General features: G+C 43.7%; 1 protein-coding gene across 1 annotated transcript in view; it reads right to left on the reverse strand.

The window, feature by feature from the left end:
* MMS19 (MMS19 homolog, cytosolic iron-sulfur assembly component) overlaps positions 1 to 23,888 on the reverse strand; it is a 150,702-nt gene that overhangs the window by 12,567 nt on the left and 114,247 nt on the right. The window contains exons 23-25 of the mRNA XM_030202895.1: positions 23,734 to 23,860; positions 6,887 to 6,987; positions 5,987 to 6,043 (exon numbers count right to left, since the gene is read on the reverse strand). Coding sequence (XP_030058755.1) covers positions 5,987 to 6,043; positions 6,887 to 6,987; positions 23,734 to 23,860 — 285 coding nt within the window. The remainder of the gene's footprint in view (positions 1 to 5,986; positions 6,044 to 6,886; positions 6,988 to 23,733; positions 23,861 to 23,888) is intronic.

Below are 23,888 nucleotides of genomic sequence, written 5' to 3' on the forward strand. Positions count from 1 at the left end.
AGCAGAGGGCTCACTATGATGGCTGGATATCTGCTTTGGACCAAACTAATCCCTCTGCAACAATAAAGGGGGCTCGATCCAGACCCAATGTTGCATATGTCCACGTTCTACCGCTTGTGGGCTTGTAAATGTCATCACAAGAACAAATAATGCTATTTTCTTGCCTTCCTGATATTGCTCCAGGTAAAGGAGTGGAGGAGTAGCCTAGTGGTTAGTGCAGCGGACTTTGATCCTGGGGAACTGGGCTCGAGTCCCACTGCAGCTCCTTGTGACTCTGGGCAAGTCACTTAACCCTCCACAAATTACCAATGAAATACAGTAAAGAAAGGCAATTACCTGTAAAGCAGGAAGATTCACAAATAATGAGGGAAGGTATAAGCTGCATTTTTATTATTATTATTTGTAGCATTTGTATCCCACATTTTCCCACCAATTTGCAGGCTCAATGTGGCTTACATTTGCCGTAATGGCAGTTGCCTTGCAGACTATCACCATTTCCGGATAACAGAGTTACAAATAGTATTGCGTTAAGGTGCATACAAACTTGGTACTAAACATGTGACATAACATAGTTAGAATGGATCAAGTTGTATATGTACATCATGTGTATAACATAATATCATAATATAATATCAGTTTCACTAACACCTCAGTCCATCCCCGCAGCAAATAGACAGTGAGAATTAAACAAATCTGTTTTAGTTCCAAAGAACAGCTTGTAAGCTATTAAGACAACACCTTCTTGTCTTTTGACTGTGTGTAAAGACCTATATAAAATGGGGAGGAATGAGTGAAATGGAGAAATTAAGTCTTACCTGATAATTTTCTTTCCATTACTCCTTCCCACTATTCCAGAACCTGTGTAATAGTTGTCCATCAACCAGCAGATGGAGATAGAAAACTGAACACTGAGCTGAAGCACATCTCTCTTAGCATCCAGTCCAGCTCCCCAGTATTTACACAGGTAAGCAGTAACTCGGAAAAAAACACAACCACCTTAAACAACTCGCTAACCTAACACTAAACAGATGAGCAAGCATGTGTGGACCTCTCTCATCTCTGGACATCTTGTACAGAACAAGAGATATGCAGGAAGCATCATGCAAGGTGACAGTCATTATCTGACCCATTACTTTGCACTGACTAAACATCTCAGAAACCTCGGATAGGCCTCTGGAATAATGGGAAGGACTAATGGAAAGAAAATGATCAGGTAAGACCTCATTTCTACTTCCATTATATAGCTTTCCACTATTCCAGAACCAGTGGGATGTTCAAAAGCAATCCCTAGAGTGGGTGGAATCCTGGCGCCGCCACCCTGTGGACCGAAGCCCCAAAACTGGCTTCCAAGCACACTGCAACATTCATTCTATAGTGTTTGGCAAAGGTATGCAGCATCGATCACATGGCCATCTTGTAAATAACCGCCAGAGACAGTAAGGAAGCCTCCATCCAGGATGTCGTTGTACACCTCGTAGAAGAGCCTGCTTCCATGCAAGCAAATAAGCTGACACAATAGTCTCCTTCAGCCATCTAGGAATTGTGGGCTTGGAAGCCATAAGGCCAAGTCTGTTTATCAAAAAACTGATTTGCAAAACTCACTCATGACTTCGATATTATTATTTATTGCATTTGTACCCCACATTTTCCCACCTTTTTGCAGGCTCAATGTGCCTGCTGAGAAAGTCCACCTCCACATTCAAGGGCCTCATGATGTGAGCTGCAGATAAGCAGAGAAGATTCTTCGCTGCCCAACTCATGGGGGAGACCGCCTCCACCTCCATCAGATGACTAAAGGTCCCACCTTGCTTGTTGATATAAGCCACTGCCGTATAATTGTCAGAGAAAACTCAGACTGGGGACCCTGCCATAAAAAGGGAACAAAATCATGCAAGGCATTCCGCAACTGCCCTGAGCTCCAAGAAATTTATCGACCACTGAGACTCCTGTTCCATCCAGGTGCCCTGTGTTAGATGGAACTTGTAATGAGCTCCCAAACCCAACTTGCTGGTATCTGTTGTAACCATCTCTCATTGTGTTATCAGAAAGGGAGGTCCAATGGTCTAATTCATGGGCAACAACCACCACTGCATATTCTGTCTGGCAACCAACATCCAAAGAAAATGAAGGTTGTATTTTTGTGACTCCGGAGACTAGCAGCTGAGAGGAGACTCCTGTAATAGCTGCAAATGAGCCCCTGCCCATTGCACCACTTCCATCGCTGCCGTCATTGATCCCAGAACCTGGCCGTAGTTCTAGACCCTGGGTCTGCCTTGATTGAGGAGAAAATGAATTTGTTGAATTAGCTTCGACCTCCTGTGCTCCATGAGGAAGATCCTCTCTAGTGCTGTGTCTAACAGAACACCCAGATAACTCCATCATCAACACTGGAGTAGTCTGCTCTTCTTGAAACTGATCACCCAACCCAACAACTGCAGAAGACTGACAACTTTGTCTGTTGCTGCCACGCTGTCCGAATAGGATGACACACGAATGAGCCATTCGTCGAGATATGGGTGGACTCCGATTCCCTGGTACCAAAGGAAAGATGACACCACCACCTTAACCTTGGTAAATGTTATTGGAGCTGTGGCGAGACCAAAGGGCAAAGCCCTGAACTGGAAGCGACGGCCCAGCACCACAAAACGTAGAAATTTCTAATACGGCGGCCATATAGGTATATGCAAGTACACCTCCTTGAGATCGAGGGCAGTGAGAAATTCTCCCACTTGAAATGAGGTTATGACTGCTCTTTGTGTCTCCACGTGAAAGCAGGACACTCGGAGGCAGCGGTTTAGAGCTTTCAGATCTAAGACCAGAGAAAAGGTCAAAATGATACCATCTACGTTTTCACAGTAGGGGGTGGCACTGCGTACTTGTGCCTCCACTGGAATGCTGCATGTCCTCCTACTGTTGCTAGACTGCTGCAACTGCAGCGGTCCTGTTCCCACAAATCCCGGTCACTCAGAAGTGACATCTACAGTTAGTGCTTACTTCTACCATCTCCTTAGTAGCACACAGTTTTATTCTGCATTCTACTGTTGCTACCTGTTGCTCTCTGCTCTGTTTCTTTCAGGCTCCATTGGACTGCTGCACACCCTCCTACTGCTGCTAGACTGCCACCCGTTCTTACAAATCCCACCCACCTGGAAGTGACATCTGCAGTTAGTGCTTACCTCTACCATCTCCTTAGCGGCATGTGCACATGCCAAAGGAGCGCACACAAGGAGCCCTTTGTACACACCTTTTGCACCCCATAACGTCAACATTTTGCTATCATCATGCTACTCTTGCTCTTCTTCAACATGTCTTGCCTCACCTATTCTGGTTATTACTGCAATTCTTTATGCAAATCATGGTCTCATGTAAATCATCCAAAATACCGCTATCCATCTAACTTACAATGCCAGGAAATATGACCACCTCACTTCACATTTGAAAGACACTAATTAGTTGCTAATAACATACCGTATAACTTACAAACTCTTGCTACTGGTCTTTAAGACACTTATTTCCAGTGAACCACTCTCTCTCTTGTCTTCTGACTTCTCATAGCCCAGCTCGTGTGCTCAGATCCTCTTCCCAAAATGCTGCTTACCACCCCTACCGTTTGATTATCTATGAACATACCAGAGACTCCATCTTTTCAGTACAAGGCCCTTGTCTCTGGAATGCATTGCCTACATTTCTCCACTCTCAAACTTCTTAGTACCTTTAAAATTGACCTCAAAACATATCTTTATGCGGATGTCTATGATTAATGATGCTTGAGGTCCTACGAGTCCTTGTTTCAATGAGCCTTCTAGGTTCCAATCCTGTAGGTCTTTTAGGGCAATGCCCCCTTCCACCTGCAAGGAGGTCTTCTTGTCACCACTGTAACCAGGAGCAAAGCACTTGGAATCAGAGAATGAAAAGTATGTCCATCCACCTGCAGGAAATAGAAAATACTGAGGAGCTGGACTAGATGCCGACTACAGGCCAGTAGCATCCATACCACTAATAACCAAAATAACCGAAGGAATGGTAACCAAACAACTCACAAACTATTTAAACAAACACTCAATACTGCATGATGCCCAATCAGGATTCTGATCAAATCATAGCACAGAAACAGTATTAGTCACCCTTATGACTAGATTCAAACAAATAATTGCGACTGGCAACAATATACTCCTCCTACAATTTGACATGTCAAGTGCCTTCGATATGGTTGACCACGGAATCCTATTACACATACTCGAATACTTTGGCATTGGAGGAAATGTCCTGAATTGGTTCGAAGGGTTCCTAACCCAACGTTCGTATCAAGTCACATCAAATTCGACCACGTCTAAGGCATGGACACCTGAATGTGGAGTACCACAAGGATCACCTCTCTCACCAACCATTTTCAACCTAATGATGATCCCTCTGGCAAAACTCCTATCAAACCATAACCTCAACCCATATATATACGCTGATGATGTGACAATATACATCCCCTTCAAACAAGACATTAATGAAATCTACAACGAAATCAATCAAAGCCTACACATCATGAACACATGGGCAGATGCATTCCGTCTGAAATTAAACGCAGAAAAAAACTCAATGCCTGATACTCACCTCCCAATACAACACAAAGGAATTCACTACTATAAACACACCAAACCTAAACCTTCAAATCTCAGAAACGCTAAAAATCCTTGGAATCACTATCGACCGCCACCTAACGCTCGAAACTCACGCTAACAACACAACTAAAAAGATGTTTTACAGCATGTGGAAACTGAAAAGGATAAGACCATACTTCCCAAGATCCGTCTTTCGCAGCCTAGTGCAATCCCTCGTACTCAGCCATCTGGATTACTGCAACTCACTATACGCAGGTTGCAAAGAGCAAACACTGAGGAAACTTCAAACAGCCCAGAATACGGCAGCCAGACTCATCTTTGGAAAGCCAAAATATGAAAGTGCAAAACCATTACGAGAGAAACTGCACTGGCTTCCACTCAAGGAACGCGTCACTTTTAAAGTATGCACATTAGTCCACAAAATCATTCACGGCGAAGCCCCAGCCTACATGTCTGAGTTAATAGACTTACCACCCAGAAACGCCAAAAGATCATCCCGAACCTTCCTTAACCTCCACTTCCCCAATTGCAAGGGCTTGAAATACAAGGCGCTACACGCGTCAACCTTTTCTCACATGAGCACGCAGTTTTGGAATACACTGCCGCGCAACTTAAGAACGATCCACGAGCAAGCTTCCTTCCGCAGATTATTGAAAACCCATCTTTTTGAAAAAATTTACGGAAAGAACCAAAACACAAAGTCCATACTTACTGTTCATTAATGCATCATACATCCACTTCTGAACTCTCATTCCCGTAATATCACATCACCCATACCTTTACTCACAGAAAGATATATACCATATGTCTTCATGCCTTATTATCGCCCTCCAAGCTCCCATTGTCTCCTTCCAACGTTTCAATGTTTGTGTTCCATTGTTACATTCCTTAACGACACCTCGATTGTCTCACATAACTCTGCACAATGTAATCCATAACCAATCTGTAACAAATTGTATTTCCATCATTTAACTCATATTGTAAGCCACACTGAACCCGCAAAAAGGTGGGAAAATGTGGGATACAAATGCAATAAATATGTCTCAGTTCAGTTTTCAGTTCCCTATCTCAATCTCCTGGTTGATGGACACAACTATCCCACAGGTTCTGGAATAGTGGGAAGCTACATAATGGAAAAGTGCCCTGCCACTGACTCCACAGGGATTGCAATGATAGAACAACTATTGCCTAACAGAGAAGTAACCCCACCCCTCAAAACTGATGAGTATGAATGTTTCACTAAATTATGTACCTTCCCTGATTTCTTGTTCTGACTGACCTAGCTGTTCTCATGTCCTCCGGTTTTCTTTTCTCTCCCCCACTGTGGCCTAAAAATAAAGCATAGGCTGTACTTTACAATTTTGGTTACTTACCTTATCAGTCAGCTGAGTGTTCAAAGGGTGATATCGCAGCACCAGCGCTTTGGTAACCTGCACATTTACACAGTTTGTAACAATAATGAGAAACACAAGAAATGGCAAAACTAGATGAAGGTAAATACAATAGGAAACACCCAAGAGTGTATCCTATGGTTCAAAGTTTGAAGCTAAGTTGTTGTTTTTCCCTCATCCATTTGGTCGTACTCATTTATTATCAAATAGAAAGGTCCCAGTTTGTATTACATTGTAGTTTCTATAGGTAGACGTTGTCCACGTCTTAAGATATGCCCTCCGTTTTTTAGCCACAGCGTTTTTTTCTCCTCATAGGAGTTTTTTTACCCTGTGGTTGTCTTCGGAGGATGGTAGGAGAACCTGTGATGTGACATCCATTAAAAGTGAGACCAGTTTCTAAAGGTCATTTGGATATCTGAGGTTTCAATTATTAAATTTCATCAAGTTGAGGTGGACACTTTACCTATATGAAATATACAGGAGAGCCCTTATTCCTATATTGAGTTTCTATTATATTATACGAGCTCTCTAATGCTCATTATATTGATACAGTTTGAACTTTTAATGCTATCCCATTTTTGTATGATTTGACAATGAATATTCATGAGAGATATTTGCATGTACTTCCTCCACTGCACGCAAATCTCTTTCATGAATAATTACTAAGGATATCTTGAAAACCTGACTGGCTGGGGTGCCTCCACAACCAGGTTTGGGAACCACTGGATTAGATCAAACAGATAAATTCCATCCAGTCTGCTCCATTTCCTTCTTACTTTAATGCAGTTGACCCCAACTGGCTTTCCCCTAACTTCTTTACAACTAGGATGACATACTTAGATCCCTTTTGGTCCAATCTTTATAGAATCCTACACTCCTTACCCAGAGTAGCAGTGTGAGAACTTGAGTTCTCTCAAGGCCATCCACCAGCCCTGACTCGATCCTTTCCATGGCATTGCACAGAACTTCATCCAGCTGCTTCCCTGAGAAAAATAATTAAAACACAAAGTAAAATCTTTACATTGTGCTTCATCCTTTAAAAATAACGGCAAATAACACCCCAACATGTAAAATAAAGCAGGATTTCTCAGTTAGAATCATGAGTCGGGCTGGAAGCTTAAAACCTATCAACAATGTGTGTACAAACCAGCAGCCGTGTGACTGGGGCTGAAACCAGTGACTGTAAGACATCATTGTTGGAATAATGTATTGTGTTTTACATGCATTGTCTGTCAGCAATGTTTTTTTTCTTTCTCTGTGATTACTCTGCGACCTCTGATGTGAATTGCCTAGAGAGGTCACACCCATGCAACTTCCTGTGGGTGTGATTAGGAACAGCACATGGAGCTCTAAAGGTCTCTCCTAACCTGAGGATCTATGGTGTGAGCATCCATTACCATCTAAGCACATGGAAAGAGCTGATAATCCAAATGTATTGTATTATGTTATATAAGCCTGCCTGAATATCAATCTAACTAAAACTGTGAGTAAACAGATGTTTTGTTAATTCAACTTTAAAATGACTCAGCAGTGAATTATTCTGGGGTGTATGTGAGAGAGATGAAGAAAAGAAATTAACATTTCTAAAGCTGAAGCTGTGTGTATAAAATCTGCTAATTATTTACTACAAATAATCCAACAATCATGAGGTGACTTCCTTGCTGTTAGGCATATAGGGTTTTGTTTTGTTTTTTTTTTTTTTGGGGGGGGGGGGGGGGGGGGGGGTAAAGGGAGATTATTTGCCCCCTTCTAAATCTGTACGGCATTCCATACTTAGATGGCAGTATTTTTTGTGACTGTTCAAATCAGACGCCAAGAAGGGGTGGGGAGGGGGCAAGATTTCACCGGGCACGGCACCGGGGTCTGTCTCTCTCTTGCTCCTGATGGGACCTGGGTGATCGCATACAGACAGGAGCAGGAGAGAGAAAAATCTGGTGCCAGGCCCCCCTTAGAGGTTGGGGAGGAGCAGACACAGGGCCTCGGGCCTCTGGTTTGGCTGGCGGAGGTTTTCCCCACCAGCCAAGGTATGTGGAGTTGCAGCGGGGGGCAGGGAGGTGGGGCAAAATGTGCCCCCCCCCCAATTTGTATAGTCTGGCTATGCAGCGGTTCGGGGGGGGGGGCAGTCCTGGGGGGTCCTGGCAGCGGCAGCCTTGCCACCAAGCCCAGCTCAGTCTTTCGGCGGCCCAGGTTCACAAGAATCTTTTTACCAACAGCCTGGGAAAGTTGCCCTGTATGTTGAGAACAAACATTCTGGATGCATCTTACGTGGTAGGAGCCAAATTTGTAACATACTAACAATGCATCAAATAACCTGTCACTTCTATACTTCTTGTTCCTCGGGAGTTGCTGTTGAGAATTTTCATGCTTCCTAGTTATGATTTTTTATTTTATCCTGCATTAGCCCTAGTAGAACTCAGGTTCAATGTGGCTTACATAACTATTAGAAAAGCATGAACATGCTCAAAATATATTAACAGAAAGTAAAATACATTATATAATGTTAGACCAGTAAAACTTGAATTAGGAGCAGATGTAATTCAATACTTAGTAATTTAAGCTAGGTAACTGAAATATGGAGGAAAAAGGTGTTGCATAGTATCATGGACATTGAAGAACTGATGTATAAGGCAACAAAGTTCATTGGGCCTTAATGTATTCAAAAGGTTCTGAAGGCCATTTTCCTGGAGCAGCACGAAGGGTCCAGTCATGATGGCTTGTATAGAGAAACTTAGGAAGAGTAGAGTAACTGCTATAGTGGCAGGAACTGAGACTGTGTGGCAATGTACTCCTTATGCTAAAATTGGAGTTCATGGGGCTCATGTGTGGCAGTGAATGGAATATCACCGAAACACAGATCAGCCACAAGCTAGTCATGAGATTTTTAAAGAAAAGAATGCTTAAAATAAGTTTGCAGATAAAACTAATCCAGCCTGGTGTGTCGGAAGGGATGTGGCTAATGGGACACCATTCTATCGGGTATCAAACAGGAACGAGGCCTAGCAGTGTGCACAGGGATGGGGACAGTGGAAATCTGCAGGTATCCACAGTACTGGTGACAAAACAGTCATTAGTACCGTGGGGATGGGGTCAAATTATGTTCCTGTGCACACCTCAACTCAGAAACTCGAAAAACCAGCATCTCAGCTAAAATTAGTAAATAAATAAAACTAAAGTCTTGAATATTTAACAAAGTAATGCCTATTGTTTTGTGTTAAATTTTAACAATATAGGACACAATTTATGTTTTATTTGAATTTACAAGATCTGTTTAAATATGTTTTATTAGTTTTAAACAAGAACAAAATGCACAACAGCAAACAGAGATATCATCAGACCCCCACTTCCCTCCTCATCCCCATCCTCTCAAATATCCCTAAACCCCCTTATCCCTTTTTCCCTCCCTAGCAAATTGCTTGTACTAACAAACCACCCCCATAATACATACCGAACTGTCACCAAACACAATTAAAGCTCCAAAGGTGTTCAGGACAGCTGAGCACACCGTAGGTGATAGGGTATCCAGATATGCAGACCAGGTGCATAAGAACGCCCTCCAGGCCTGAACAGCTTTATTTTCTACAGATAAACGTTCCATATTAAACAGTCCGTATATCTGATTCAGTCATAATATCAGGGTTAGGAGGATCTGGCCAAATTCACTGAGGCAGTATACATTTCTTCACAATCGGAGTCACCTTGCGAAGAAATAGTACCAAAACCTGCATGCCCTCTACTACTGTTGACAGGTCATCCAGAAGGCACATCTGGGAAGTAGCATCCCAGTATCTATGATAAAGGCCACTCAAATGCTGCCATAAGTCAGTCCAAAACAATTTGACCCCCAGGCAGTCCTAGATACAGTGTTGATAAGAATCATGACATTTCAGACAGGTCTCATCTGAGGGGAGACCCATCTTTTTAGTTCTAGAGGGATGAATGTACATGCTCATAATACATTTATAGTGAAGTTCTTGTAGTTGGTCACTTTCAACAAGGCGGGGGCCATCTATTAAGCTTTGAAGGCAGGAGTCCAGTGTATAGGAACCAAAATAACGTGACCAACCTTGAAGATGAGAGAGATTTAACGGCTGTTCAAGCTCTCATAATAACAGTCAAGCCTTTACAAACTGTAGGAAGGGGTCACTTTTCAAAACTGGTCAGATGGAGTAAAAAGATAAGTAGTTTTTACATACAGCAACATTGTAGGTTCATCCTCATCCAGAGTGTATTGAACAAGGGCAAGACAACGATCAGCCCAGGAATGGAATCTGTAATCCAAAAGCCCTGGAGGAAAATCAAGATTACTACCTATGGGAAGTTAACGGGATGTAGTAGGGTGTAGTCCAAATTTAGGACACCCATGCCCACCTCATGGAGCATAAGAGCAAATGTACTTTCAGTGCAGGACAGAGAAGCCTTTTACATGCATGGAGCAGATAAGATGGCAAGAGTGGGTCCCCCAGATTCTGTTTACAAGCAACGCCACAATAATCATAGGATTCGAAAATCCAATCTCGAAAAAAACTCAGTTAACAAGGCACATTATATGGCCGGAGATCTGGAAGGCCCAGTTCACCATCCATACGCAAACAGTGCAAATATTGTAAGGCTAAACGAGGTTCCTTTGAGTCCCACAGAAATTTCACCACCATAGAATTATACGTTTGCAAATCTGTGTGTAAGGAGTAGGGGAAGGTGTTATAGGACATGTAGCCATTTAGATAGAACTATTTTTATTAGAGCAATTCTACTCCATAAAGAAAGTGGCAACACCTGCCAACGGGAACATAAATACCTTGGTATCTTGCACTAATCTAACCATATTAAGAGGCATATTTTCAAAGCACTTTGGGAGGCTAAGTTCCATAGGTTTCTATGGAACTTTGGGAGGCTAAGTGCTTTGAAAATGAGCCTCTAAGTCTATGTAGGGTAGGCAGGCTCCAAGGAATAAAAAGGCCTAAGTATTTAAGAAGCCCCTGAGCCCACCGAAGTGGAAAATCCCCGCCCACCAATCAATGTTCTAGGCTATCAGTTAGAAAGAGCGCCATTGACTTATCTGCATTAATCCAGAGGCCAGAATGACCTCCAAAATCTGTCAAGATATGTAGGAAGGGAATCCTCCAGAGAGATAAAAGCCATGAGAAGATCATCTGCATAGAGGGCCAGTCGAAACTCAATTCCCAATGAGTATCCCCCGCACCCCAGATAGTTTTAATGCTAAGGGTTCCATACACATAATAAACAGGAGTGTGGAATGGGGGCAACTCTGCCGGGTACCCCAGCCAATGTCAAAGTGGGGAGAGAGTACGCCATTGATCAATAACTGAGCCCAGGGGGTGGCATATAGCACCTGGATCATTCGTAAAATAGGGCCACTGAAGCCAAACTGCTGCAAGACCACCCTCAGATAAAGAAAGTCTTTGATATAGTTTCTTGGGACTATGTCAAAACTAACCATGATGGAGACCCAGTGTATGGCCTGGACCTCCAACATGGCATACAGGAGTTTGCGGACATTAGAGATTGCATTTCAATGCTGAACAAAACCTGCTTGATGGGATCCCACCAATTTAGGTAGCATACATGTGTCAATTAGCCAGGAAAACGGAGTCAACATTCAAGAGGGAAATAGGCCTATAAGAACTTGTAAGGAAAGGATCTCTTCTGGGCTTCAATAGATGGATGACTGTGGCTCCCCTCATTGTTGGAGGGAAACTACCAGTAATCTGGGCCTCAGGAAGCACCAATGGAGCCAGTAATTTATAAAATTCTAATGGGAGACCATCAGGCCCAGTATTCTTGAAAGAAGCGGATGTCTGAATAGCATGCTGGAAATTCCCTGTATGAGTGGGTGCATTTAAGACCAGCAAGTCCTCCTCACTCAGAGTTGGTAAAGGTGTACCTGTTAGAAAGGCAGAATCACACAAGGGCTCCATTGTTTGAGCGGTATAAAGCGTTTTTTTTTTTTAAAGAAATTATGCAACAATTTAGCAACAGAAGAATTGTCAGTCAGGGGATTTCCAATAGGACCTTTTAAAATAGGGATAAACCAGCAACCACGGTCATCCCTCACTAGGCGGACCAGACAGGTATCCATCTGGTTGCCATATTTAAAAAAACCTTTGCCTCCCAAATTTCACAATATTAATGGTACATTGATGGAGCAGCCCATTACGGATGCACTGTATCTGGAAGTACTGATTCTTAGCCACTTGAGTAAGATTATGAGCTAGATTTCTTTGTGCTGTGAATGAAGAAGGACTATCTGGTGATTCAATTGTTTATATTTAAATTTAGAAGAAGAAATAATTTCATCTCTCATTACAGCCTTCCCAGTCTCCCACAAAAGAAATGGGTTATCACAATGATTATCATTTAGGGAGCAGTAACCTGTTCATTTATGATTTAAGTATGTTCTGAAAGCTTCATCATCTTTTAATCCCATGTCTGCTGCCCCTCACTACCTCTCTACCCTCATCTCCCCTTACGTTCCCGCCCGTAACCTCCGTTCACAGGATAAATCCCTCCTCTCAGTACCCTTCTCCACCACCGCCAACTCCAGGCTCCGCTCATTCTGCCTCACCTCACCCTATGCTTGGAACAACCTTCCTGAACCCTTACGCCAAGCCCCCTCCCTGCCCGTCTTCAAGTCTTTGCTTAAAGCCCACCTCTTCAATGCTGCGTTCGGCACCTAACCCTTACCGTTCAGTGAATCCAGACTGCCCCAATTTGACTGCCCCTATCGGACTGACCGTTCACTTGTCTATTAGATTGTAAGCTCTTTGAGCAGGGACTGTCTCTCTTTGTTAAATTGTACAGCGCTGCGTAACCCTAGTAGCGCTCTAGAAATGTTAAGTAGTAGTAGTAGTAGTAGTCTTATCCTTTCTAGGAAGGACAATAGCAAATGAACCATAACATGGTCTGAAATGCCCTCATGTATTATGTCCATGGAATGCACTAGCTCCATAGCCAATTCTGACAGTAGGATGTAATCCAAACGACTTTCAGAAAGATGCATCCTGGAGGCATGGGTGTTGGTGTGCTCTCCAGGATGAAATACTCGCCAGATGTCTAAAAGATTTAAACTAGGACACAGCAAGTCTCCGCCCCAACGATTTGTGTACAAAGTTTGAGGGGTAGCAGATTGCTTATCCTCCAGGGAGGGAGGGAGCGAGCTACAGCATTCAAATCCCCTTCTATAAGAATGGTGCAAGGAAGTAGGTCAAGAATCCGCTTTAAAAGATTAGGCAAGAAAAAGTGGTCATAAATATTAGCAGCATGCACTGAAACCCAAATGTATGGTATACTATAGAGAGAACAGTGTAAAAGGATCAACAGTCTCTGTGTATCCCAAATCACTTTATGTTACTTGAAAAGAGTGGACTTGTATAGCAAAAGAGCCATCTCCGCCCTTCTACTTACAGGGGCAGAGGCTAACATCTGCCCACCCATTCTCTACACAACTTCTGATGTTCAAATTCATTCAAATGATTTCCTGCAACAAAGCAATTCCAGACTCCCAATGGCACAAAGCTGTGAGGAGTTTTTTTCTTTTTATGGAAGAATGAATCCCACAAACATTCCAAGTAAATATATTAAGCGGTGCCATCTGGGAGCAGGAAAAGAATACCAGAGACTAAGAAAAATATTAAAATTCCACAGTAACTATCAAGGAACATACAGTCATTGTACAGTTCTGAAAATAAAACTAGCATCATGTTAAAACACACAGAAGCAGTAATCCCCCCCCCCCCCAACCTCATATCCCCACCTCCCAATCCCATACAAACATCAGGTTCTCAATTTTAGGTTGAGGTCAGCACAGTACTCAAAGAGGTCCAGTATTCGAGGTGCGATCGCACCATGGAGCGGTACAAAGGCATAATAACATTCTCATTTTTGCTTTCCATTCCTTTTCTAATAATTCCTAGCATTCTATTTGCTTTCTCAGCTGTCACTGCACACTGAGCAGAAGGTTTCAACGTTATCATCAACATTGATACCTAGGATCCTTTTCCTGGGTGGCGACTTCTAATGTGGAACCTTGCATCATGTAACTATAGTTCGGGTTCCTCTTTCCCACATGCATCACTTTGCACTTGCCCATATTAAATGTCATCTGCTATTTAATCTTCTTATATGTTAAAAAGCAGCGGTTCCAGACCAGGCCCCTGCAGAACCCCCACTATCTACCCTTCTCCATTGAGAATACCGACCATTTAACCCTACTCTCTGTTTTATATCTTTTAACCAGTTTTTAATCCACAATAGAACACTACCTCCTATCCCATGACTTTCTAATTTCCTCAGGAGTCTTTCAAGAGGAATTCTATCAAATGCCTTTTGAAAACTCAAATACACAACATCGACCAGCTCACCTTTATCCACATGTTCATTTGCCCCTTCAAAGAAATGTAGTAGAATGGCAAGGCAACATTTCCCTTCACTAAATCCATATTGGCTTTGTTTCATTAATCCACGCTTTTGTATATGCTCTGTAATTTTGTTCTTTATAATAGTCTCTACCATTTTGCCTGGCACCGATGCCAGGCTCACTGGTCTATATTTTCCTGGATCACCTCTGGAATGCCTATGCTGACAGCCACTAACTTTACCAGCCTGTCCCTGGCCATTTGAATCCATGTCAACCTAAGGTGGTCCTCAAGGAGGCGTGAAATATGGATTCTGTCATACTCTTCAACAGTTTGTCTAGATCCTCAACAGTTTGTCTAGATCCTCCTTAGTGTTCCCCAACAGCTTCCTAAGATGGCCTTTTGAAGCCATGTTCATTGCCCAGATCCGAAGCCACAAAAACTGGCGCGCTGCTACCATATTTTTGGCTGACGTTCTCATAAGGTCATAGAGTACGCCAGCCAAACAAGGTGAGCTGCTTCTGACAGTCCTACCAAACTGACCTCTAGATCATGCTTCAGTAACTGCTCGGTCTAATGAAAACAGGCCTTACTCACCAGTCCTCTGCAAGATCAGGGCTTGTGCCTCAAAGGCTTGTTTTAGCAGTTTCTAAATGATGGTCTTGGGGATGTTTCACTGCCATGCCCCCCTCTATCAGAATAGTATTCTTCTTTGTGAGACAAGTGAATCCACCTTTAGAAGATATAAGGCTTCCCATAAGGGATACAGACATGACACCAATCTTGCAACCTTTAGCTCTGCATCTGGGGTGTCCCATTTTGCTGCTGCCATCACTTTAATTGCTCTATGCACCGGGAAGACCCATGATGTTTTCTTAATACTCTCAAAAAGTGGATCTTCGTATTCTCCGCTAGCTCAGAGCCCAAAATCTTCAACACTGAAAATGTCTGAGCTGTTAGGAAGGATAGCTCATCTCTATAAAAAATCCAGATTACCACAGTGTCCTCCCCTGTAGGGACCTCCTCCTCTTGATCCCCAAACTGGGGCCCAGGCTCAGGGACCCAATCAAAACTACAGATTCCCTCTCTAGCAAAATCTTCCTCTGCCACTGAATGAGGCTTCTTGGCCCCTGACAGCCCTTCCTTGAGGGAATCTTGACCCTCTACTGCCACCACTGGAGAATCCCAATCACTGACTGCTGCAAATAATACAGGCCCATGCATGCTCAGACTGTGAGGCCATGTACTTTGCAGCCTGAGCCTCTAATACTCAGGCCCTCTGTGGGATTTGCAGACCTGCGTCCTCCCTCCACCCCCACCCACCCTGCTACTGCAGTAATTGTTGTGGGCACAGCTGCCACCAAAGACAGTCTTGGCAGCCACAGCGCAACTGTGCTTTGAAACATCTGTTTCTTTTCTTGTTTTTCCCTTTTTTAAAAAATAATTTAACCAAGTTCTGTTCCTAGGGGGCTCTCAAGGACTCCCTTCCATATTAACAAGGCACATGCAGCCAATCCCCCAAATGGGGTTCTATAGCAGCAGGAGGGATCCAGTATAACTGGATTTAGTTCCCCCAGGGCTAAAGAAGAGGCCCTGCCTGACCAAGCCTTAGTACAAAGCTAGCAGCTTGTTTCCACAGCCATTAGCTTTTTTAAAAATCTCTTTATTCAAAGGGAAGCTAAAATATAATTCACCTGCAACTAGTCCCTCCAAGCAGGGCCGGTGAAACCTGGTAAGCATGGCAGGGGGCGCCGACCTCTGGAGGGTGCCACAAGCCACGCTTGCCGCCGCTGCCGGGAGACTCACAGTTCCTGCAGGCAGCTCTCGGTCCTCACCTACCCGCCCTCAGCTTCCCAAAATAGCCCTCCTTTCTTTCCTGCCACCCTGCATTTAAAACTTTTATTTTACCTCAATGGAAAGGAAACCCTGGAAACGGAGTTAAGAGAACAAATAGCAGCAGAATCAGAGACTGGGACCAACATGATCAGAAAAACAAAGTTACCAGACAACAAAGGTAGAAAAAAATAAATTTATTTTCATTTTAGTGTTTGGAATATGTCCAATTTGAGAATTTACATCTGCTGTCTTATTTTGCAATGTATAGCAATGTGTTTCTTTCTGTTTCTCTGGTATTGTTCCGCATGCAGAGTCTAGCTTCTTAGGATTTTAGTTTAAAATTCGAAGAGGGGCTATCTCTGTTCTGCATGTGTGACTGCAAGGCCAAGTGTCTGAATAGGGATCTGTTTGTTAGGTTCTGAGATTTTTTTTTTTTTTTAATATATATTTTATTAAAGATTGCTCAAATACAAAATAGCCAACAATCGGCTGCTCAGTAACATATTTCTTCTACATCAAGCTTATTTAACTCCAACTTTAACCTTCCCTCCCCTCCCTCCCTATCCCAGTGGTGTGTTTGATTGTTCTTTATACTGTTCATAAAGTGTCCATATTTTGTTGAAAATCCGCATGGACCCTCTTCGCATGGCTGTCAATTTTGACATTTGATATAAGTGTTCCACTCTCCCAGTTGCTATTTGTAATGTTGGTGGTTGCACCTGCTTCCATGCCCGGGCTAGACCAAGCCTTGCTGCCACAAAGTATTGAGTCGCCAGTCTGTGTTGCCAGCCAGATATCTCAGCTGGTTTAAAATACAGAAGGCAGTGTTCTGCCTTCCTTGGGTATTGTCTTTGTATTACTGTATCAACCAGCTGCAATATCTCTTTCCAGTATTCTTTTATTTTCCCACATGACCACCAAATGTGAATGAATGTGCCTCTATGGCCACACTCCCGCCAACATTGACCTGATGTTTCCGGGAACATCTTTTGTAGTCGGTCTGGTGTGTAATACCACCCATAAAACATCTTAAAACCATTTTCATTCACCGTTTGTGCTATGGATGACTTAAGTAAATATTTATAATTACTCTTCCAAACCATTGTGGAATAGGTAGTCTGTAGTATCTCTTCCCATCTCTTTTGATATAGTACCTGAGGATCAGTCTGTCCCAGCAAAGCCAGGTATATACGTGTTATCCCTCCTTTGCTTCCTCCTCTAGTGATCGCAAGTTCTAGAGCTGTTTCAGCTAGGTCTAATTCATCCTGCGCTTTCTTCTTAAGGAAGCTACGCAGATTGCAATAATAGGTAAGATCTCTCTCTATCAGACCATATTCCTCCCGAAGGTCTGCAAAGCTAATCATTTCTCCATCCTTCCATGTTTGCCCTAGTGTGCGCAACCCTGCTTGGGCCCATTTGTCAAAAATCTTCTCCGATCTCCCCAATGAAAACCCTTTTGCCCAACGTATTGCTGTTTGCCGATAATACACCCTTTCCGGAAACAGACGTCTCCTCAATTGATACCAAGTCCATAAAGGATGTCTCAGTCCAATAGGCATTGCTCTTATTGTGGGCACCAGTTCCTCTTTTGGTATCCACAAAATATCTTCTATTTCTCGCCTGCCCAGCCATGCTCTTTCCCAATGAAGCCATTTCTTAGATGCCCCAGGTGACCACTCTGCCAAGACCCGAATCTGGGCTGCTTGGTAATATAGGTAGAAGTTAGGGACTCCCATACCTCCTCTCTCCCATGTTTGAAACATCATAGATCGCCTTACTCGTGGTGGGCGTTTCCTCCAGATATATGCAAACATTTTGCGATTAAGCTTTGTAAAAAAGCTTGCGGGAATTGGGATCGGAATTGCCATAAATAAGTACAGCAATTTCGGAAGCAACATCATTTTGATAGCATGTATACGCCCCTGCCAAGATATATTAAGTCCTTCCCATCTGTCTAACTCCTGAAAAAGTTCTTCTGCTTTCTGGGGGAAGTTAGCTGCATATAGCCCCTCCAGTTGTGGGGTTATCTGTATGCCCAAATATTTAATAGCCTTTTTCGCCCATACAAAGGGAAACTCAGTCTTAAGGACCTCTAATTCTTTGGGGGGCACTGTGAGATTCAAAAAGGTGGATTTTTCCAGGTTCGGCTTAAACCCTGATAGTTTCCCATAGTGCGTGAGATGTTCTATTACCCTTTTTATAGAAGTTTCTGGTTTCACAATTGTGAGCAATATATCATTGGCAAACAGCATAAGTTTGTGTTCTCTCCATCCTCTCACCACTCCTTTCACCTCCCCATCCTTCCTAAGCATGCAGGCCAGCGGCTCCAGGGACAAAGCGAAGAGAAGTGGAGATATCGCGCATCCCTGTCTGGTCCCACGTTGTAGCTTAATTGTTCTTGTATAAGACCCGTTAATTTTTAAAGTTGCAAGTGGACCTTGATACAGCAACTGTAACCATCTCAGAAACTTCCCCTCTATCCCTACCCACTGTAATACCCGGAACAGAAACGACCAGTCCACTCTATCAAATGCTTTTTCTGCATCGATTGAAAGCAATACAGCTGGGGACTGGTCGTCTCTCACCTGCTGGATAACATGCATCAGGCATCTGGTATTGTCAAACGTCTGTCGCCCCGCTATAAATCCCGCCTGATCCTCATGAACTATACCTGGAATCTGTTTTTGCAGTCTGCAGGCCAATATCTTTGTAAATATCTTGTAATCTACATTCAAAAGCGAGATTGGCCTGTAGGAACTACAAAGCCGGGGGTTTTCCCCTGGCTTCAATAGTAAGGTTATTGCTGCTACTCTCCATGTAGAGGGTAATTCCTGCGACTCAGATAAATCATTAAACACTTTCAATAGGACTGGGGCCAGATGTTTACTATACACCTTGTAGAACCTAGTGGGATATCCATCTGGCCCCGGGGCTTTACCATTTGCCATATCTGTTATTGCCCACATTATCTCCTCTAGTGAGATGGGGGCTGACATCCGCTCGGCTCCTCCTCTCTCCACCCGCGGGAGATCCGCCTCTTGTAAATACTGCTCTATTTCATCTACCTCTGGTACTTGTTCTGGTTCATATAAATTTGTATAGTAATTCAAAAACTCCTCTTGAACCTGTTCCATCTGTGTGACAAAGTTCCCATCAGCTGTTTGTATGCCCCCTATATGATTACGTTGTGCTAGCTTTTTCAATTTACAAGCTAGCAGTCTGCCCGCCTTATTCCCAAGCTCAAAGTGTTCTTGTTGTGTCATTTGTAGTTTAGCGGCCACTTCTGCCAGCTGTAACTCCTGAAGTTTGTTTCTCAGCTCGTTTAATTTTGTCTGTCCCCTAGTGTCTGTGGGGTTCTTTTTATGTGCTTGTTCTAGCTTTGATAATTCTGTCCTAATACTCTCTTCTTGTTCCAGTCGTGTCTTGGTTATGTGTGCTCCTAATGCTATTAGTTGTCCTCTAAGGACCGCTTTCAGACCTTCCCATAAATATTCTGAGCGAATCTCCCCCACATCATTAAATTTAAGATATTCCTCAATATATTTTTCTATCACTGGAATATTTTTAGTATCCATGAGGATTGCCTCATTTAACCTCCAGTATCGCATGCCCACCTGTCTAATTCCTATATGTAGTTCTATTACCACTGGAGCATGATCCGACCAGGTGCGTGGCTCTATATTAATCTTTCTTGTGGTATTAGCCACTGCCACATCTCCCATCCATCCATCTATTCTAGAATATGACCTATATTTAGCAGAGTAGTATGTATAGTCTCTTTCCTGTCCGTGTTTTGCCCTCCATAAATCCGTCAGTCCCCATCTGGCCAAGAAACTCTTCAATCCTTTCCTATCTATTTTAGCATATACCGCTTGTCCTGTAGAGTTATCTAACGGGGGATGAATCGTGACATTAAAGTCTCCCCCCATAAGGAGTCGACCTTGTTGGTGCTTTTGCAATTGTAGTTCCACTTTTTCTATAAACTGTTTCTGCCCGGAGTTCGGGGCATATATATTAACAATGGTGTACTGAGTATTATATAATGAAACTTTTACCAGCAAGAATCTGCCTTCTTTATCAGTTACTATATGTTGAACCTGCCAGGGAAATGAATCCGACAATGCTATTAATACCCCTCTCTGTTTAGAATTGTCTATACATGATGAAAATAAGATTGTAGGGTATCGCCTATGACCCACCAGCCTCTCGTGACACTTTTTCAGGTGTGTCTCCTGCATAAGCACTATATCTGCTCGCAAGCGTATCATTTCTTTAAATGCTAGCTGGCGCTTCATAGGCGAGTTAAGGCCCCTCACATTGAATGTTACACATTTAAACACTTTATCGCCCGATACCATTCAATCAGACCATTGTATATCCACCACCGTTTCCCCTTATCCCTATCCCCCCTCCCCCCTCCCTCTTTCCCCAATAACCTGAAATAGCATGCCCCCTTCTTCTTTGAAGGCATGCTAAGAAAAATTGTGGACTTCCGTTCTCATCTTCTACACCAGCCCATTTAGGCGCTCGGGCCCTTAGTAGTTTGCAGGCACCGCTCCCGCTGTCTCAGGTTCAAAATTTGGCCAGTCTCTCTGGGCAGAAATTTAATTCCAATGTGCAATGTGTTGTCATGTGCCGTTCCCTGACGCAAGCCGTTGATCTGATGCTTGTCTTCTCAGCCGTCCTCGCCCCTGTGAGACTCTCTGCCATCTCTGCTTGCTCTTTTTCGGAGGTCCATTAATTTGATGTGCTGCGGTCGCTGATGTCTCCTTGTTCTGCCCCAAAAACTCTTGGGCCTCCTCAAGCGTGACCACTCGGCGTTGCTTTCCCTCTTTATAAAACACTAGGGCAAAAGGATGCTGCCACTTATATTTGATTCCTTCATCTCGGAGCTTTTCCGTTAATGGACGCAGTGCTCCTCTCCTTTTCAATGTGGTAGCCGCTAGATCTTGAAATAATTCAATGGGATACGTCTCCCATATTATAGGACTAGCTGCCCTTGCTTGGCGCATGACATCCTCTTTCACTTTGAACTCTGTAAAACAAGCCACAATGTCTTTAGGCACATTAGCCTTCCTCGGCCCCAGTGCCCTGTGCGCACGCTCTAATTTAATTGTTTCGGGTGCCACTATGTGCTCCGGGGTAGAGAGCAGATGAGCCGCTATATCCTGTACTGCTTTTTCGCAGTTGATAAATTCTGGTAGTTCCGGCAGGCCCCGCACTCGGATATTAGCCCGCCGGCTTCTATTTTCAAGGTCTTCCACCTTGTCCGTGAGAAATCTCATGTTCGCTTGTTGCTCAACCATTTGCTGCTCTATCCCCGTTATCGTATCTGCATGTTCCTCAAGGCCCACTTCAGTTTCGCTAACTCGGTTCCCCAGCTCTTTGATCTCCTCTCTTAAGTCTGCGCTCAATTGCGCAAAATCATGCCGCATCTCTTTAATGTCCTTTTTAATATCCAACAGCCATGTACTCAACTGCTCCCATTTATCTGGTGCCAGCTCGTTTTCCTGTGTTTCTTCGTATGCGCCCTGAGCACTTGTAGGCCGCGGGCTTAGGGAGGCCCCTTGATTCGGCTGATCACCTGCCTGCCTGTCCGCCACGCGGTCGCGGTCCCGATATGCGAAGGCAGTTAAATCCGCCGTTTTGGGTTTTGAGTTTGCCATCGTCAGGAGCGCGTGTCTTCCGCTGTCTGTTCTACTACACGCCTTCCGTTTCGGGCTCTAATTGCTCTTCTTTTTAGCTGCTATTTGGGCTGGTGTTCGGGAGCTGCGCGTTCAGACCGCCATTGCGGTTCGTGACGTCACCGGAAGTCCAGGTTCTGAGATTTTGATAACATATTGTTTCAGGTTTGGCAAGACTGTTCTTCTAATTCCTGGTCGGTATGTTAATTTGGTTTGTGTCATTTTGGGTATACTGGAGCTGTAACAGCTTACAAAAAATTATTTATAATGAAAAAAAAAAGTTATTTTTCTTTTCCTATACTGGTGTAATATTTTCAGTGATGCCTGTTTATATGTGCCATGGCCAGTAAAAGGGGTGTGGCTACTGTAGAGGCAGAGCCATAGTGACCCCGCCCCTGGATGGGTAGGGGGCACAACTAATAAGCTGCAGGAGGGCGCCAGAAACCCTAGCACTGGCCCTGCCTCCAAGCCAGCCTACTGGACTAGACTCCGACTGTACAGGTTGCCTCACTCAAAGTCTGCTAAAAGGGACTGCATATGATACTTAAAAGGTGTGTTGAGATCGGGAAGAGGCCAAGATGGCGGCAGGCTTGACTGTGTAAGCAGGTCGTAGGTTTGGCTACCTATAATTTGTGTTCCTCTTACCTATGCTGTACACAAAGAGGAAGAGGATGGTCAAGAGTGCTCCCTTTGCCCCAGTCAGCAATCTATTAACCACTTTGTGGTTGAAGCCCCCCTGTTATCTGGGGAAGTACGCACTGTAGCAAAGTATGAGGAAGGAGAATCGACCTCGCAGGGGCTTGAAACATCATTATCGCCCCTAATGTCTTGTGCTCCTCTGCGCCTGACGTCCGTGTCAGCTTCAGTCCAACAGGCGGTGCCTCCGAGTGCCAAAGCCGCTGCAGGAAGTGATGGGAGTTGGCGCTTTAGGACTGGATGTGAAACCATCAGGAGAAAGGGTTTCTCAACTTTCTCCCACCGAGATAACACTCGAGGAAATCTGGAGAATACTGCAAAAACTAGATACTGTGACTGGCAAAATGTTTTCAGAGGTAAACACTCTGGGGAGGAAGATAGAAGATCTCACTAAAGCAGTGGATTTGGTTAAACAGGACTCTTCATCTCAGGTCAATCAGATACAAGGAGATTTGAAAACTCTGCATGATTTTAAGACTTGTGCGATGAAGGACTCTCTTGTGATGCATAGAAAACTTGAAAATATTGAGAACTACAATCGTAGGCTGAACTTTAGGCTCCTGAATTTTCCAAGGTCCCCTGGAATACCTCCTCTTGATTTATTCAAGTGTTACCTTACTAAATGTTCTAAAATATTCTGCAGAAGCTATTCCCCCAATCAATAAAATATATGCCTGTATCCATACGAATTCCCAGGGAGAACTGGAGGGTGAATGGGGCCAAAGTGTTCAGCTAGAAATATCATCTCTGCCATTTGGATATGGGGCCTGGCCTCCCACCATCTGCGGTTGCTTCATTCCTCCCTACACATCAGATTGTTTGCACATTGCAGACAAACAGAACAACCCAAACTGAAAACATCACAAGCAAAACACATAAAAATAATTTTAACAAATGAATATATCATGTAAAACTGTGCAAACATCATTAAAGTATTTATTCCTCGAGTCAACTGAAAAAAGGGGGAAAGACTGTAGTTCCAACCTAAAGTGCCCCTATGTGTCAGTCATTTAATCTACCGAAAGTGAGATTCTGTACCAGTACAGTCAACAGGTGGTTTAACATGACAACACTTGATACTGAAAACCAACTGAAAACCATGTCCTTTCCGAATTCCTCTGGCAGAGACTGCAGTTCTTACCTGCTGAGCACTTGTTTACTAGTCCTGCAAAGCATTTTGAGGCAGATGTGTATGCAAAATGGCAGCGAGAGCTGATACTCAGTATCAGCAACTCCTGCAGCAAGCAGCCAAGCTCCGGGATCTCCACCTGAAAGAAACCAAGCCAGAGCTCAGAG

The sequence above is a fragment of the Microcaecilia unicolor genome, chromosome 5, assembly GCF_901765095.1.
Source record: "Microcaecilia unicolor chromosome 5, aMicUni1.1, whole genome shotgun sequence".
NCBI classification, from domain to species: domain Eukaryota; kingdom Metazoa; phylum Chordata; class Amphibia; order Gymnophiona; family Siphonopidae; genus Microcaecilia; species Microcaecilia unicolor.